The sequence below is a fragment of the Crocodylus porosus genome, unplaced genomic scaffold, assembly GCF_001723895.1.
Source record: "Crocodylus porosus isolate Cpor-Errol unplaced genomic scaffold, CroPor_comp1, whole genome shotgun sequence".
Taxonomy (NCBI): domain Eukaryota; kingdom Metazoa; phylum Chordata; order Crocodylia; family Crocodylidae; genus Crocodylus; species Crocodylus porosus.
Window position 1 is genome coordinate 49,534,924 of NW_017728906.1, and position 16,356 is coordinate 49,551,279.

General features: G+C 40.5%; 1 protein-coding gene across 1 annotated transcript; it reads left to right on the top strand.

Annotated features, from left to right (window-relative positions):
- The first annotated feature begins 1,654 nt into the window (after positions 1 to 1,654).
- Positions 1,655 to 13,373, top strand: DYNLT3 (dynein light chain Tctex-type 3). The gene is made up of 5 exons (XM_019529114.1): positions 1,655 to 1,746; positions 3,338 to 3,379; positions 7,593 to 7,716; positions 9,121 to 9,198; positions 10,941 to 13,373. The coding sequence occupies exons 1-5, from the start codon at positions 1,717 to 1,719 to the stop codon at positions 11,015 to 11,017; spliced, it is 351 nt and encodes a 116-aa protein (XP_019384659.1). The 5' UTR covers positions 1,655 to 1,716; the 3' UTR covers positions 11,018 to 13,373.
- The last annotated feature ends 2,983 nt before the right edge of the window (positions 13,374 to 16,356 follow it).

Below are 16,356 nucleotides of genomic sequence, written 5' to 3' on the forward strand. Positions count from 1 at the left end.
GAATGGTAGATTTTGCCATTACAAATCCAAATCAGAGATGTATATTTAACTATCACAACTACAGGACTCGTAACACAATAAACTTTGACTATTTTTTGCCAAGTTGCATTCTCTTCATATTTTTGTAAACTTGACATATCCTCTCACAAACAAGCGTGCCTTCCAATGGTTACATTTGCTTCTGCTTTGATCTTACACTAAATAATACATTGCTAGCCTATTAATAATCCTTCTAGTTTCTGACAGCTGCTGGTTGGAGATGATCTAGGCGTAGCTATGCCTATCTTCTTCCATAGGGATTTCCCATGCTTTTGGGCTTTGCTGGTTGTGCCCCCCTCCACATCCTTTCTTTTCTGCTATGTGTGTCAGGGTGTTTTGAAGCCTTCCTAGAGGCTTTGGGTGTTAGCTACAGCCAAGGCTGGGGACTTGCTAATGCTCCTGCTGGGTGAAAAGCCAGGGTCCTGGCTAGAGGGCCTTGCCCTGCTGCTCAAGGTCAGACTGATCACCATATTTGGGGTCAGGAAGGAATTTTAACCCATGGTCAGACTGGTATGGACTGTGGACCATACCAGTATTTTCCTTCTTTTGCAGTGGGGAGGAGTGGCCTTCTATCCAGGACCTCTTGAGCATATATTGACAACACTTTATAGAAGCAGGACATGGGCTGCCATAGTTCCTTTGCTTTACCTTATTTGAGACTGGAAAGCCTCATTGAAACATTTTGCCTTAGGCATTAGTGGGGTTAGGTCTGTGTTGCATTAGGGTTGATGGTCATCTTTGGTCGGGTTAGGTTATGATTTGTAAATAGGGTGACCATATGTCCCTTTTTAGCAGAGTCCTGGATTTCAGAGGCTTGTCCCAGCTGCTGAGAATTGTAACGGGCGTCCTAGGAATCCAGGGGCGTGGGACACAGTCTGCCCAGGAGCGGTGCAGCGTGCCTTGCAGGAGGGCAGGCGCTGCTGTCTGCCCTGCATCTCTCCCACCCCCACCACTTGTGAGAGCATGGAGAGAGGGGAGGGCAGTGTCCTGGATTTCCATCTGGTCAGCCTGTTTGTGGGCTATGGTTTTGATAGCGCTGGTCCAAACAGTTCAGGCAGGGGTTGGATTTCATCAGTGGTACTCAACCTGTTTTGTACTAGGAGCCATGTGTATACCTCAATGGCCAGCCCTGACCCAGTGCCCCTTGCTCCTGCCCCAAATGTGGGGGGGGTAAGGGCCAGGGGGGGCCTTGCAGGCTGGGACTCTGCCATCCTGCAAGGGAAACGCCCGTTTCCCATGTTTTTCTCCTTTAAAAGGAGAATCCATCTTCCAAGTTTGTTCCTGACCCTTCCACACTTTTGGGTGGTGACCCTCAGGTTGAGAAACGCTGGGCTACGTGCCCTCTGGAAGTCCCTTCCAGCCTTGCTTCTCTAGAGCTGGGCACAAGCCGCCAGCACCCTGCTCTTCCCAATACTATATCGGCCCCTGCTTCAGTGCCAGGCGCCTCACTTCCCTGGCCCCGCGCCAGGCCGAGCCACGAGCGCGGCGCTAGCCCAGGCTCAGCCCCGCGAGTCACCAGCCCGGCTGCACGACCCCCTCAGCGCCGGGCACGGCGCCAGCAGCAAGACCCCAGCCCCGCGCGGAGGCCCCCCACCCCGGCAGCTTCGCCCGCCGCGCCCGGCTCCTCCCCGCGGGCGGAGCCGCGCAGGCCCCGGAGAGCCAGCAGCAGCCGCGGCCATGGAGGAGTTTCAGCCCCACAACGACGAGGTAGGAGTCCCCCCGCGCGGGCTGCGCTCGGGAAGGGGCACGGCCGGCCCCGCGGGGAGGGCCGGGCCGGGCTCCGGGCGGTCCAGCCGAGCTGCAGCCTCCGGAGCGCGGGCGGCCGTGTGCCCGGCACTACTCCGCTGGATCAGACTCGCCTCGTTTCCAGCACACACACTTCCCATCAGACTTGTGCATGCGCGCGCGCACCCCGCTTCGTTTCCAAAAGGCACAGCACACTTCCTATCAGAGTTGTGCCCAACACATGCCCACTTCCCAGAGTTATGCGCACACGCACATTGCGTAGTTTCCAAATGAGTGACACACCACACGCTTCCGGTGTTGCACACGCGCACACCCTCCTTCCCCCAAAGTTACTCTGCACACACGCACGCCCTCCTGGAGCTGCACCCTCACACGTTCGTATCCAGGTTATGCCCTTACACTCACACTTCCCATCACAGTTGCACCCAACAAACACACGCACCTGCCAAAGTTACCCCTGCACACATGCAAGCACACTTCTTCCTGGAGTTGCACCCTCAGACATCCCATCCAGGTTATGCCCTGGTGGTACTTACACACACTTCCCAAAGTTGCATGCGTGCACAACCCTCCCCTAAGTTACCCTGCTCACATGCACCCTTTCTACTGGAGTTGCACTCTCACACACCCCATCCAGGTTATGCCCTTACACTTGCACACACTTCTCATCAGAGTTACACCCACACTCACCTACCTGCCAGATTTTAAACCCTCACTGTCACACACCTCCCCTCAGTTGCACCCAAACGCCCTACACACAGACACTTCCCATGTTATGCCCTGAGGCACACACAACAACCCCAACACAGTTTTATGCCCTCACTCACATTTCCCAGAATTACTTACACACACACACGCACACTTCCCATATGAGTTGCACCCTCACACACACACCACCAGGGTTATTCCCTAGCTTTCCCCCTCCAACTCCCCAGTGTTACACCCAAAGACTGATCATTTTCTTCAGTGACCCATGTCTGCCTGTGCTATTTCTGTAACACCACACACCACAGCATAAGCATTTTATTAGGAGTGGGTGGTGGTGAGAGCTTAAGAAGAAGGTAGTGTGAAGCTAGCAGAAGAAACATTAACAAAGATGAACAGGAAAAAACAGGCCAGGAGGACTGACAGTATTCAGAACAAATTACATGGGCCTGGCATTGCTTATAAAAGTTCATCATTTTTGGTACAAAGATTGAATTCACCCATTTGCTGCTTCATTTAAAAAGTAAACAAGACTTGACCATGGGGGTCATGACTCCTTGCTATCAAGAATATTTAGGCAAATCCAAGATAAGCCTGATGTAAGTACTCAGGACTTATCTTTTAAGGCCTATTCAAATTCTCCCATGGTGAGGGGCAGTTTAGTCAAAGAATTAACACCAGGTGACAGATGTGTAGTTGGAAAGGGAAGAAGTATTTTTTATATTTTTAAATGGGGACAAGATCATTTGATACAAGACCTAATCTGTGTTTTAATAGAAATAGCATTGCATCAGTAAACAAATAAATGAATTGCTGACAGTATTTCACATTGGGGGTTTTTTAACAGATGATCTTCAATGCTGAGGAAGCCCACAACATTGTTAAAGAGGTATGTTATACACAAACACATAACTAGCAGGAGACTCTAGGCCCAGAGGCCAGTCCCTTGCATTCGCAGACAGCTGTGTGTCCAGAAAGGTCACACATATCATCTACTTTGAGCCCTCTCACATACCACAACCACAAAGCATTCTGATGCAGCAAACCCTGTGATGAACCATAAGTGAAGAATGGGTGAGGGAGCAGGTGGGAGGAGGAGCAGGGGAAAAACAGACAAGATGCTAACAGTACTTTACCACTGAAAATGCAGGGAATTTTCAGCTTAAAATATATTCAGATGAGAGAAGCATACTTTGTGATACAGAGCAAGGCAGAAACCCCGCCTCCACCCCCATGCACACTGATCAGCAGGGATCCTGGTTTTCTCTGATTAAAAAATTCCCCATTTTCAATTTTAAAAAATAACCTAAAATCCACATTTTTCCAGGAGATGTATAGACTATATATCTATATCTATAAGTGATGTTTCATATATAAAATGTGGATTTTGCATTACTTTTTTAAAACCAAAAATTGGGGATTTTTTTTATCAGCAAAAGCCAGGATCCCTGCTGATCAGGTATGGGTGTAGGAAAATTGGGCAGCTGTTCCTCCCCAACTTCAAATCTAGCAGTCTGTTTGAGCCAGAGCATTTGGGCACAAAACTACATCCAGGCACCTGTGAGATTTTTTTTTTAAGTAGCACTGGTGCTCTCCAGCTAAACCCCCACTTTTAGTTTCCAATCCAGCTGCCCCCATTCTAGCACAAGCTAAGCAAACTCCAGCCCAAGCTCCCTCCCCTCCCTTCTCCCCCACTCCCATTGTGCAGACAGCACCAGAGGTGGGGGAGTGAAGGAGGGGGTGGCTAGAGTAGAGAAACTGCAGACACACGGCTCCTTGGCTGGATTGGCTCCAAAGCGGAGCATAATCCTCCGCCCTCCTGACCCAAATGTCTGTCTGTGAAGCATCACAAGTTAGACTGTGGAGCTGCACATCTGTCAGCACCCTAAAGGAACCACTTACTTTATTCATGGTGAAAAATATCCTTCCGGGGTTCTGCAGAAACATTGGATACCAGATACCTCCCAAATGGACAGCAAGTTTCCCACTGAGATATTAAACATTTGAATTCACATGATGTGTTCAGATTATTGCTCTAAGAACACCCCTGTCCTGTCATTGTCTCTTCCATAAACTTGTTGAGCTCCATTTTGAAACATTAAATTCCTTACTTGCACTACTTTTCCAAAAAGCATTTCAGAATATCGCTCCTTCTAGGAATCTTCTAAATTTCCACTCTACATTTGTACATAGCCAGTTTGATATTGTACCATATTATTAATGTCTGTACAGTGGTCTTATTACTTCCCTAGCACATTTTTAGCCTCTGCTAAATATATTCCACTTAATACCCTGGCAGCTTGTGTTCATCCTGCAGTTGACCAGCATGTTCAAGTTTCTCTCTTCCTCTGTTGCCTCTAGGCTATGAACCTTGTCTTACAGCTAAAGTTCTTGGTATTAGTCCGTAAATACATGACTTCCACTTCAGCCTATTAAACTTTATGTCATTCCTCTTGCTCCATGTCACAAGTTTTTCCAGTTCTTCCTGTGTAATCTGATCCTCCTCTGACTGGCAGTACTTCCTAGATGTATGTTGTCTGCAGATTTGAAAAGCTGACATTTACATTTAGTTTTTACACCAGAGTTGCTAAGGAATACCCGAGGAATGCAATTACTGATTTATCTCTGATCTATTGTAATCTGTCTTTAGGCCATCTCCTTATGCACCTTACATTTGATCTGAGCCTATTAAACCTCATGTCCCCAATTTAACATATGATTTCCAGTGAGACACCATATCATGCTTTCTTAAATCCTAGATAGATTAGGTCTGCAGCATTGCTTTCATCTAAGTAGTGTTCTTGTCAGAGAATTAGATTAGCCTTTGTGATAAAACCATATTGCATTGTGCTCATTTTCTGTTTATTTTCATGATTATTCTTTCCTTCAGTATCCGTTCTAAGATCCCTAATTGACTACAGTTGAAATCAAAATACCAGGCCTGTAATTGCTTGACATCCTTCCTCCCCTCTCCCTCCCAACTCTCTTCTTGACCTAGGTGAATTTGCTATTCTCCAGTCATCATAATCCCCAGGTTGACAGATTCATTGTAGATCTATGCTATAGAAGTTGTTATTTTATATATCAGTTTTAAATAGTCTAAGATGCAGATTATCTAACCTCCAGGTTTGTCTCCATAAACAATTTAAGTTTTGCTGTCTCCTCAGATGTACTCATTTCCATTTGGTACTTACATTCTCGTCATTTATATCTTCATCTTTGAAGACCAAACCAAAACATTCATTTAATAGTTGGGTCATATCTAGATTATTCTTGTTGTTCTCCCCCTGTCTTTAGTATACAAGGTCCCATTTCTTCCTTCCTAGTTCCCTGGTTGTGACTTGAATCTTTTGCTGTTATTTTCTTTGGCAGCTTCAACCTGAAGTGGGAATACCCAAAGCGTTGGTTGTTTTTTCATTTTAGCCTCTGACACCTTTCCTACTTTGTTGATCAATCCCCTTTGCCATCACTTCTACTTACTCAATATACTGTTTGAAATGTTTGCCTATCCAAGCCACTCATTTGCTTTTCTCTACACATTTTTTTTCCATTTTTGCTTGGGATCGAATGCTCCAGATAATATTTGCATTTTTTATTTAAAAAGTAAATGTAGGCCTCTTCTGCATTTAATTCCTTGAACTCTTTGATTTAGTCAATCTCTTTCCCAGTTGTGACATCAGGGAAATGAGAAGCAGCATAAGCCATATATAATAGGCTTGTCTGGCAATTTTCTGAATGCTAGACATATGCAGAGGGAGATTATTCTTTTTAGCCCAGCTCAACTGTTGTCAGTTTTTTGCTGTTACCAGTGTGAAACCAGTTAGATTCTGTCCCCTTAAAGGCTACAAGTAGAGTGGAGTCTCTCAAAGTAACAATGTAAGGAGCCTGAAGAGGTGCAGATAGCTGAAAGCAGACTGTTCCCACATAAGTTACCAGACAGGCTTAATGCAGTTTAGATAGAACCTTTACGGTTGAAACCAATGGGATTTAGCAAATGGCTAAATCCCAAATGCACAAATTTGGTGGCTGCCTACATTACCCAGAGATATCTTAAGTGGCTTATACTGTATTTACCAAAAAGAACTCCAAGCTTTTAGAAAGAATTGTCTTCATCTCTACAGTAAGTGGAAGAAAGAATGCTTTTGGCATTCTACAATGGGATGAACCCAGAATTTTACTTTACATTTAAATATAATTTTGTAATTGGTTTTTAAGACTTAATGCTTTCTATGCAAGACAAAGTAGTCTAAGATGATTTATCTCATTAATTGGTTAAATGAAATGCTGTTGTTACCAGTAAGTGAAAGTCTACATCCTATTCCATGCAGGTCCTGGAAAGTTTTACAGGATGCACTTTAATATTAAAATATTCCCTGAAGGATTTTGCAGACTCTGCAAGGGCTTCCCTGCATATCCTATTAAAAAAAGTACTTTTCAAGAACTGTTTCAGCCTAGGTTTTTTTTTGTGCTTGCTGTGCAGGGTCATATGAACATTTCAGCTTTTTATATAACTGTTCCTGTCTTGAAAAGCTAACTGTATGACAGATTTTTGTTATTTTGCATCAGTTATGGGAATGAAGCCAATACCCATTCCTCTGCTTTAAAGCGTAACTAAAGCTAGGATGTTCTGTTGTCTAGCAGTAGAATCTCTCTAAAAAATAGATGACTCAAAGAATATTTTTGTAATAAACAGCCATAAAACTGTAAAATAAATAAGTACAAGATGATAACACTGTCTTCATTTCTGTATTATAATATATAATGCTGGATCCAAACTGATTAGGGGATTTGATTCTATTATGCCAGTGATTGTCAAACAGGGGCACGCATACCCCTAGGGGTACTTAAAAAGGTCGTAGCAGGTACTCGGAACGAATGAGAAAAAACTGCTAGAGGTGCAACGAGTGCTGAATTATATTTTAATTTACAATTAAACAACTGCTTTATAGACAGCCAAATTGATTAAAAGAGATCCAAGATACGAATGTGCATTCTGAAATGCTTTCTACTAAGGAATGTGTCCTTAATAGCATAGTTTCCTTTGCTGTTCAGTTTCATATTTCATATTTACTTACTATCATAATTCATTTTTCTGTTTTCAGTGCATAGAAAGCATTTTGGGCAAGGCAGATTATAGTCATGACAAAGTCAATCAGTGGACTGCTACTATAGTAGAGCAATCTTTAACTCATCTGGTGAAATTAGGAAAAACATACAAATACATTGGTAAGTACAGTTTATCCATATTCTTTCCCTTCTACACAGTTCAGATAAGCAGTTATTCAAAGGCATGCTTTTTAAAACAAAGTATCTGAGGTACCTTCTCATTCCTTATTTGGATGGAAGGAACTAGTGTAGAAGAAAATAGGAGAGATGTTTTTATAAGTACTTAAAACGCAAAACAGTTACGTCACCCAACACTTCCGGCATTACTTGTAGCAGGTAGATTGCATTATTCTGAGTCCAAATGGATAAGATTTTTTTAAAAGGTTGTATCTAAAAATTCGTGATTTGCCTTTTAAAGTGTTGTCAGTTCTAAGTTCTAGATTGTATCCACTGGTGCTGTGGATTCACTTGTACAGCAGAAAGGAAAACAGGTATGAGAGGGAGCGGAGTATAGACTTTGAGCCTGTATATTGAGGCTCTTGCACTACAAGAAATTCTTGCACTTAAGGTATGCAAGAGCTTTCAGATAGAGCCAGTTTTTCTTTGGAGAAGCTGCTATCAAACTCAATCACAGTAGATGTTGCACCCTATTTGAAAGATGGCTTGTGCTGCAGTGTCTTCATTGGGGTTACTAACCCATGGTGCACATGCCACAATTGACAAGGTCAGCCTACCTGTATGGTACATAAGAGAGAGAGCAAGGGAACACAGCAGCAGATCAGACAGGGAGCATAGGGCAGAGCAGCCAGTTGGGCAGGAGTGGGGGATCGGAGTGGCATGCCACAGCAGGGAGGGAGAGAGTATAGTGTGGCATGCCTTCCAAAATAGTTGACCCCCACTGATCTGCATTAAGAAGATTTGATGAACACTGCCTGTATCAGGCAATTCCTCACTATGGGCACTGTATCTTACTGTGCCTTGACATTTCTGATGGGTGGCTGTGCTTTCAAGGCATTTACCAACCCTAAATACTTAAAAATAATAATGGAATTTAGTCCTACCAGTAAGTTTTTTGGCTAAGCTCTTGCCTTTGCACCAGTAAGAAGTTTCAGCAGCTACAACAAAATTACATTTGAGTTTTAGATTAAGCAGACATTGTAAAAAAACCTAATGCTAGAACAAAAAAATCATCTTAAAATTTCTAAAGGCAGTGTTGCATAGTGGCTTTCCTTGTTTTGACAAAGAAAAGTTACTTCCCTGGTTGTATACATACTGCAGGTTCAATTTAAGAAAAAATGAAAGGTTTGCAATCAGTAAAATATGAACTTAGGTGCAAGTCTAGCATACATGAAGGGTAAAGCTGGCACTCTTATTTAGGCACAAAATAACAGTATCACGTACACTTTAAAGCTTCCCTGTATATGAAAATATAATGAAAAAAACAATTTTATGGTTCTGAAAGATTCATCTCTCTTTTGCTTCATGAATGAAAGAAAATACTGTTTTTATTACTCTTTCCTTTAGTAACCTGTGCAGTGATGCAGAAGAGTGGAGCTGGCCTCCACACAGCAAGTTCATGCTTTTGGGACACAACAACTGATGGTGAGTTCCTTTCCTGAGATTTATATAAAAGCATCTCACTAAAAGTCAGCAAACGGACTACCTGTTGCTCAGCACTGTTAGAAATGTTGTTATTTAACAGTTTGAAGGGCTAATTAAGCTAAGTAAGGCTGATTGCAAAAGCTGTCACTTCCAAAATTGAAGTCTTGTTTGCAATCACAGCAAACTCAAGTCAGTTTCAGAAGCACGTTCTAGATCTTTGTAGATGTTTGTGTGGAATCATTCCAGGGTTCCGCAACATCTTCCTTCCACAAATAAACCCTTTTATATTGATTGATCTTGCTAGGGCTTTAGCTCTTTGTATCATATATGTTAATGGAAATCAGTAATTCTTTTCCTGTTGGAAAAAAAATAATGCCTGTATCAGGGAGAGTCAGGATACAGTATACTCCAGCTGTACATCTGCAGTCTTGAATATTTGCCTATTATGAGTGGAAAGGGTAAAAAAAAAAATCTTTAGTTAAAACAGCAATAGCTTGATTATTTTATGAGGCAAAGATTTTTGTGGGTGATCTCTCCAGGTGACCTGCAGTTGAAAAGTGATCTAAGTCTATCCCAACTGTTTAGCTGGTCCAGTAAAAGATACCGCCCACAAAAATCCTTACCTCTCTCATTTCCTGGACTATCCTGGCTACAACATCATTCCAGTGCTATTTTTGGCTTTTATAGCTGTTTCATAAATATGTATTAGTTAGTATGTTTATTTGCTTCTGCATTAATTCTGTTCAGTTCACCATGTGCAGAGGTAAGATTGTTAGAATATTTTTGAGCTTGCCAAGCTCAGTTTCATCAAGTACTGTAGAGCAGGATAAAAGGTAAAAAAAAGGAAGAGAGCACAGTAGAATGTAACTGAGTTATGGCATTTGTTAGAAAATAAGATTCCAGTAAATAAGTATCAAGTCAGCATGTGTTAATCTCTGTATTTAATTAGCTTCAGAGCTGGCAGAAAAATCGTTTCGCTTCTAGTTTTTTTCATTTTAGGCCAACATTATTAAACTGTATAGTCATATAGCTGTGTTGTTAGCATATATTTTTTATGCACAGATGAAGGCTTCAGAAAGCATAAGGGCCCCAAAATATCTGGCAGTTTGAAAATATGAATTCATTGCCTGAACATGGAAGAACTTTAACTGGCAGGGCACAGAGAACTTAAAATCCAGATTTTAAAAACTGATGCTGAATCTGTGACCTGTGTCTGCATCTGCACTAAAAAAGCTTTGAGTTTCAGTAACTGTCAACTCCTTTAAGTGTACGAGAAGAAAGAAAAATGTTTTCTTGGCATCAGGAATACCGTTAGTTTAAGAGCAGGAAGAAGAAAGCAAACATTGCAGGAAAAGTTTTGACCAAGTTGATTTTCCCTGCTGCTCAGAAAGTCACAGAGGCACTATTAACACGGAGGAAATAGATTAAGGAGAAAACAGCCTGTTACATTCTACTGAGTGTTAAATAAGATTATAAAACCCATGTCTGCTAGTAAATAGTACTTTATAAGTTAGTGGAAATTGCTGGTTTGGTGTTTTGTATTTCAGGTAGCAACAAAAAGTTAGGTTGATGTTTATAAACAGAATTATGAATTAGAGAAATCAGTAGCTGAATTTGTCAGGACAAGGGTCCTGACATTAAAGACTGGGTTCTTAGGAAATAATGTAATGAAATGTACAAAATGTAATAAAATGTAATGGAGTCATTGTCTCATCTTATTTCTCAATTTTAATATCTTTTAGGTACTTGCACAGTGAGATGGGAGAACCGAACAATGAACTGCATTGTCAATGTTTTTGCTGTTGCTATTATCCTGTAGCTGACTGGAATAATACTAACACCAACACCAAAGCCTTTAAGATAGAAAAAAATATCACTCAAAGCATATTTCTCATATTTAATATTACTGGTTATGCACTAAGAGGTATGCAACATATGTTAGAGCCCTCTATACAAATTGTACATTCTAATTACATTTTCAGTTTAACTACCTTAAAACTAGAAAATATTTATAAGTTAAATATTCTAAAATGAAGATATCCTGAAGAAGATGCCATGAAATCAAATGAGAAAATGCATATTTGCACCAAAATGATAAAATGGCACTTTATTCACTGGGAGTTGCAGATATCTAATCAGCAGAAGGAAACTGAAGGGATAATTGAGGTTGAATGCAGTTGGGACCAAATTAAGAATATCTATACATTCTTAATTAATATTGGTATCTCATATTCAATTAAACAAGGTTAATCGCTACTTTGTGTTGATGCTCATGATGTTGAATGAGCATTACACATAGTCGATCAAGCATTGCTACTTATGTGAAAACCTTAATGTATGAGGTTTCTCTAACCTGGGCACAAAAATACTTCATTGGTTAAAACTCCTCTTTCTCTCTAGTGAACTCAGTTATTGAGAGGTTTGATCTTCCTTCAGATGAAAAAGTTTAGAATTTTGTCATTGAAGTCAGCAGAAACATTGTTGGATCTGATGTTTATTTAGCACTTAATTCACACAGATTCATATTTCTTAAAACAAACTGACCAGATTAGTAAAATACTTAAATATGGTCTTCTCCGATTCTCAGCAACAAGGAAATTTGATCCAACCCCTTTTATAAGTCCAACTTAAAATGTTGCCTTTCCTAAGAACCCAGGTCTGCATCTGTTGATCTCACTGGCAGTAGAACTAGGCTTAAGTTTCTCAAAGCTGTTTACAGCAATCAAGTAGCATAAAACCAAGTTAGTTTTTATGAAAAGAAGATGCACATTTTGACAGTCTTGCTCTGTTCAGGCATATGTACATTATTCTTACAAAAATAAGGATATGTTCTTTATCTCTCCTACATTCTTAAATTCTAAAGTTATTTAATAACTATGACTAATATAAACCAATTAAAATGAGGAACATAAATGTCTTTAGAATGAGAGCCTCAGTTAACACATGTCCTTAACTTCTTTTTGTGAGTAATCCTATTGACTTGAGACATTCACATTCAGGAAGAATTACACCTGTGTGCAGGCATTTGTGGGATTGGATTTGTGTCAGTTAATGCACAAATCATGTATTACACAGTACCAAGTGGTACAGTACTAAAAAAATGCCTCACTAGTCACTGTCACCAAGTGGCAGATTTAAAGTTTGCTACATCACTGCTTGAACTAGTTTTATTATTAAATTACTGCCTCTTTATGGAAGATACTGGTACCAGAGTTTCTGTAAAACATTGCTTCTTATTAATTTTAATCAACTATTTAATGCAGTTCTGCAAGATTTCTCCCCATCCCCTTCCCCTGCTCCCCATAACCACTCTTGGTCTAAGATTTAAAAAGTCCTTGTAAAAATACTATTTTCATTGCTTAAACTATATAACAAGCCATTGCTAAATAGTGGAATATAGATACAACTTTATACACCATGCTAATTGCTTTGCATAAATAGCATTCAGCTTTTATCTAAGCACCAATAGAAGCTCTAAAACATTGCACTTGTCTAGGAGTCAGGTATAGTGTGAGAAAAGTATTTGCATGGTGCACTGAATTTCAGATATATTAATAAAGCAATTTAAGATTATTTGGTTTAGGGTAACATTTTGAAAGCAGAAAATGCAGGCATAGCTGCTATCTCATTTCATAAGCTTTAGCTGCCAAATTGGAATAGTTATTCCAAACAGCCATTTACTCTCAGTATTGCTGTTTTTGTAAATGTAAGGCACATTGATAAAAGTATTGCTGCCTAGTCTTGGTGAAGTTCCACTGCAGAAAAGCTCACTGGAAGTCTTGAAAATAAAGCTTGTTTTAAAATTGCATTGTTTTGTATCTACCAAAATAATAAAAGATTTGCCTTAGTTGTATATCTGTCCTTGATATCATCAGTTCATAGACAAGAATCTGCTATAGTACTTTACTGTCCAGCTTCTTACTGTTTTATACAATTGAAACATTACAGTTGCATACTTTTATTTTTTGGAAGTGATTGATTTGCTCTGTCAAGTGTCAAAATTTATGGATTAGCATTAGTGTCCCATGCTCTTTCTGCTTTTCAGAATATCATGCAGGATAGTTTTTACTGAATTATCCAATAAGCTTAGCTATATAAACTATGGGGCCAAAGTAACTGTATTCCCAATAACTTTGTTGTGTCAACAAAGGATGAAGTAAAAAAGCTTGTTAGAATTCTCTACCAGCTGTACAATTGGTCCAATAAAAGGAATCACAAGAAGCAAGGGTTTTGTGTGTCAACAATTATCTACTTTGTACTGATTTCCCCTCTTTGCCCATGACCACTGTAGCTACAAATATTGCAGCTTAGCTTAACACATACATTACTGTTCAATTATTAGTTTAATGGTAACCATAGACAATTTATCCTTTACACGGAAGCATCACAGAGCATTTGAATTTTAAAAAGGCACAGAAGTCTCAAAGTAAAGTTTATGTGGCTGCTATCTAAGGGAGAGAAAATTCTTTAGGAAGACTACTCAGATAAAGGAAAATTACTGTAGGTTGCAAAATACATAGCTACAGTACATTATTGCATTCAACAAAAGGTCTCAAGTTAAAAGAAATCAGAAGTGGTGGTAGACGTGATATCTTTTATTAGACCAGCTAGATGTTTCAAAAAAATGTTCTTTATTTGCAAGCTTTCAGGCACAGGCACCCTTCTTCAGGCATAGGATAAAAGATTGTAAAAGTTTTCCTAGGCAGAAATGAAAGTTTACATTTCAAAGGGGAGTTGAAGGTGTGGTAAAATCTCCTGTTTGGAACAGTCTGTTTTATGCAAACAAGTTATTATTTTTCTTACTGCCACCATGCAAATCAGAATTACAATCAGCATTATAATTGGGTTAGAAGAGTTTGCCTTTGGTATTACTGTGAAGCTATACATCTCTATTAAAATAAGGGTATACTGCTTTAGGTCTGAAGTGGCTGACATCTGCCATTTCCTCCCTCGGAAAAGGCAGAAAGAATCCAGAGAGACCTTGTAGATCCAGAGAGAAAAGAAACAAAAGGTTTACAGTTTTACAGTTTACTACTGCCAGCCATCCTACAACCAAAGGTGTGTCTTTCCAAATATAACCTTAGAAGAATGAGAGGAAGGCAGCTACTTAATCTCATTAGGGAAACCCAGTGTAAGTCACATTTGTATTACAAGATCTTACAGCACAAGTTCCTTAATCAACCTGTGGCTCAGGGTGAGATCATCTTCGTCTAAACCAGTGACTCACAACCAGTGTACCTGGGATGTCACCAGATCTTTTGAAGGGCAGTGTGAGGAGATAACCAGATAAACAGGCTAGCCCCTGGTAGGATGATCTCCCATCTTCACTGTCCACCCCCTCTGCAAGGAGGTAAGCACTGTAATATATAAAGTCATTTTTCAAATAGGGTGCCAGTCAGTTCACAGAAGCTATGGAGGGGTGCCTTCAGTCTAAAAAGGTAGAGAACAACTGATCTAAACCTTGTCATGCAACTAAGACTGAAAGGTGGAGATGCCATAACATATATAAATTATCTTTTAGTGCTCAACTGTCCAGAAGAAAGTTCTGAAAATCTAACCTAAAGTTTACAATTTAAGACTGTTACTTATCTATCACTCTTCTCTACTAACCACCCTTTATATATTTGAAGGGCAGGGGAGAGCAAGGGGGAAGAGTGGAGAGGGGAAGCATGCTGTACACTTCTGCTGTTCTGTGTAAGAGCTGGATATTATTATGGCAACAGACTTTAAATTTTACAAAAATTCTACAATCACAATATCACTACTACAAGAAATACCATATTTACCCAAATCCAGGATAACTGAATTTAAGATAACCCCCACAATAATTATATTCTATACATGGAATTTAAAAAAAAAGTTAAAATTTTCCATGTCTAGAATCTAATTTTTGGAGGGTTGCCTTAATTTGTTATCCCTCATGCCCCACCCTCCCTACTGCTGCAGCAGCACAAGCTGCCGCATGAGAGTCAAGTGGCCTAACCTCTGCATCTTGCTCCCTGCCCCCCGGTATCTGCACACTACATGCCTGCCCCTGTGGTGGATGTACCTCCACTCGCACTAAATCCCTGTGCTGCCTGCCTTCCCACTTGCACCCCTCCTGCTGCCCACCCCACTGCCTGCATCCCCTGGCACCTGCCCTTCCCCATTTGCCACTTAGAATCATAGAATACATAAAAAATTAGGGTTGGAAGAGCCCTCATGAGATCATCTAGTCCAAACCCCTGTATGGCTCCTGCCCTGGCCATAGCAAGGGCCCCGCTGAAGCCAGAACTCAGAGGAAGGGAAAAGGTGGGAGCTAGGAGAAAGTGGCAGGGAGTAACTGCTGTGACTCTGACTGCAACCCCAGGCTTGGAGTTGGCGGTGGAGCTGCATCCGCTTCCCTCCCTCTCCCCCCACCACCTGGTACTCAATTCTAAGACAAGGGGCTTCCCCCATGTTGAATATAGAAAAAACCTTGTCTTAGATTTGAGTAAATGTGGTATCTTGTAAGAATCTGCTTGCTATCAGAGACCACAGCAGAAGCATTATATATTATTTATTCATAAAGCCATTATAGCTAGAAATCCCAAACAGGAAACAGGATTCAGGAGGCATTGTAGAAATAAAGCACTAGAACAAGATGTATAAAACTATGTAATAGACTATTGTGATATCATCTGCCCAGTAAGAAAGATTTGCTAATCCTGATTACTTAGCACAAGCAATTAGAACTCCCTCAAAAATTCTTGCTAAGCAACTGGGTGGTTTGATTTATGAATGTATCTTGTTTTTTTAATGTACTTGGCTCTTAACTTTGATACCTTGTGATAATACATTTTACAGATTTTTACAATTAAAAAAAGGGCAAAACTGGGCTAGACAGACATTTAAAAACATTTATCTCCTGCTTCTCAAAGAACCTATGTGCTTTAAGTGTTAGCATAATGATGCAGTGGGTGGGAGGAGAACCAGATTTACAGTAATAAGCATAAGTTTCTTGCAGTAAGAAGGTGTAGGTTTTAGCCATGTTGGTCTAAGGACATAGACAAGGTTTTTGGGTGAATCTGATATCTTTTATTAGACCAACTTAAATAGTTGGAAAAAAAATTTAAGCAAGCTTTTGGGTTTAAAAACCCTTCATCAGGCTGAAGAAGTTTCTGCAGTTGGTGTGTGCTC

Coding starts and splice junctions, on each gene's coding strand:
- DYNLT3 (XM_019529114.1), top strand. CDS start 1,717: ATGGAGGAGTTTCAGCCCCACAACGACGAG. Junction 3,380..7,592: donor CCCACAACATTGTTAAAGAG/GTATGTTATACA, acceptor TTCTGTTTTCAG/TGCATAGAAAGCATTTTGGG. Junction 9,199..10,940: donor TTGGGACACAACAACTGATG/GTGAGTTCCTTT, acceptor AATATCTTTTAG/GTACTTGCACAGTGAGATGG.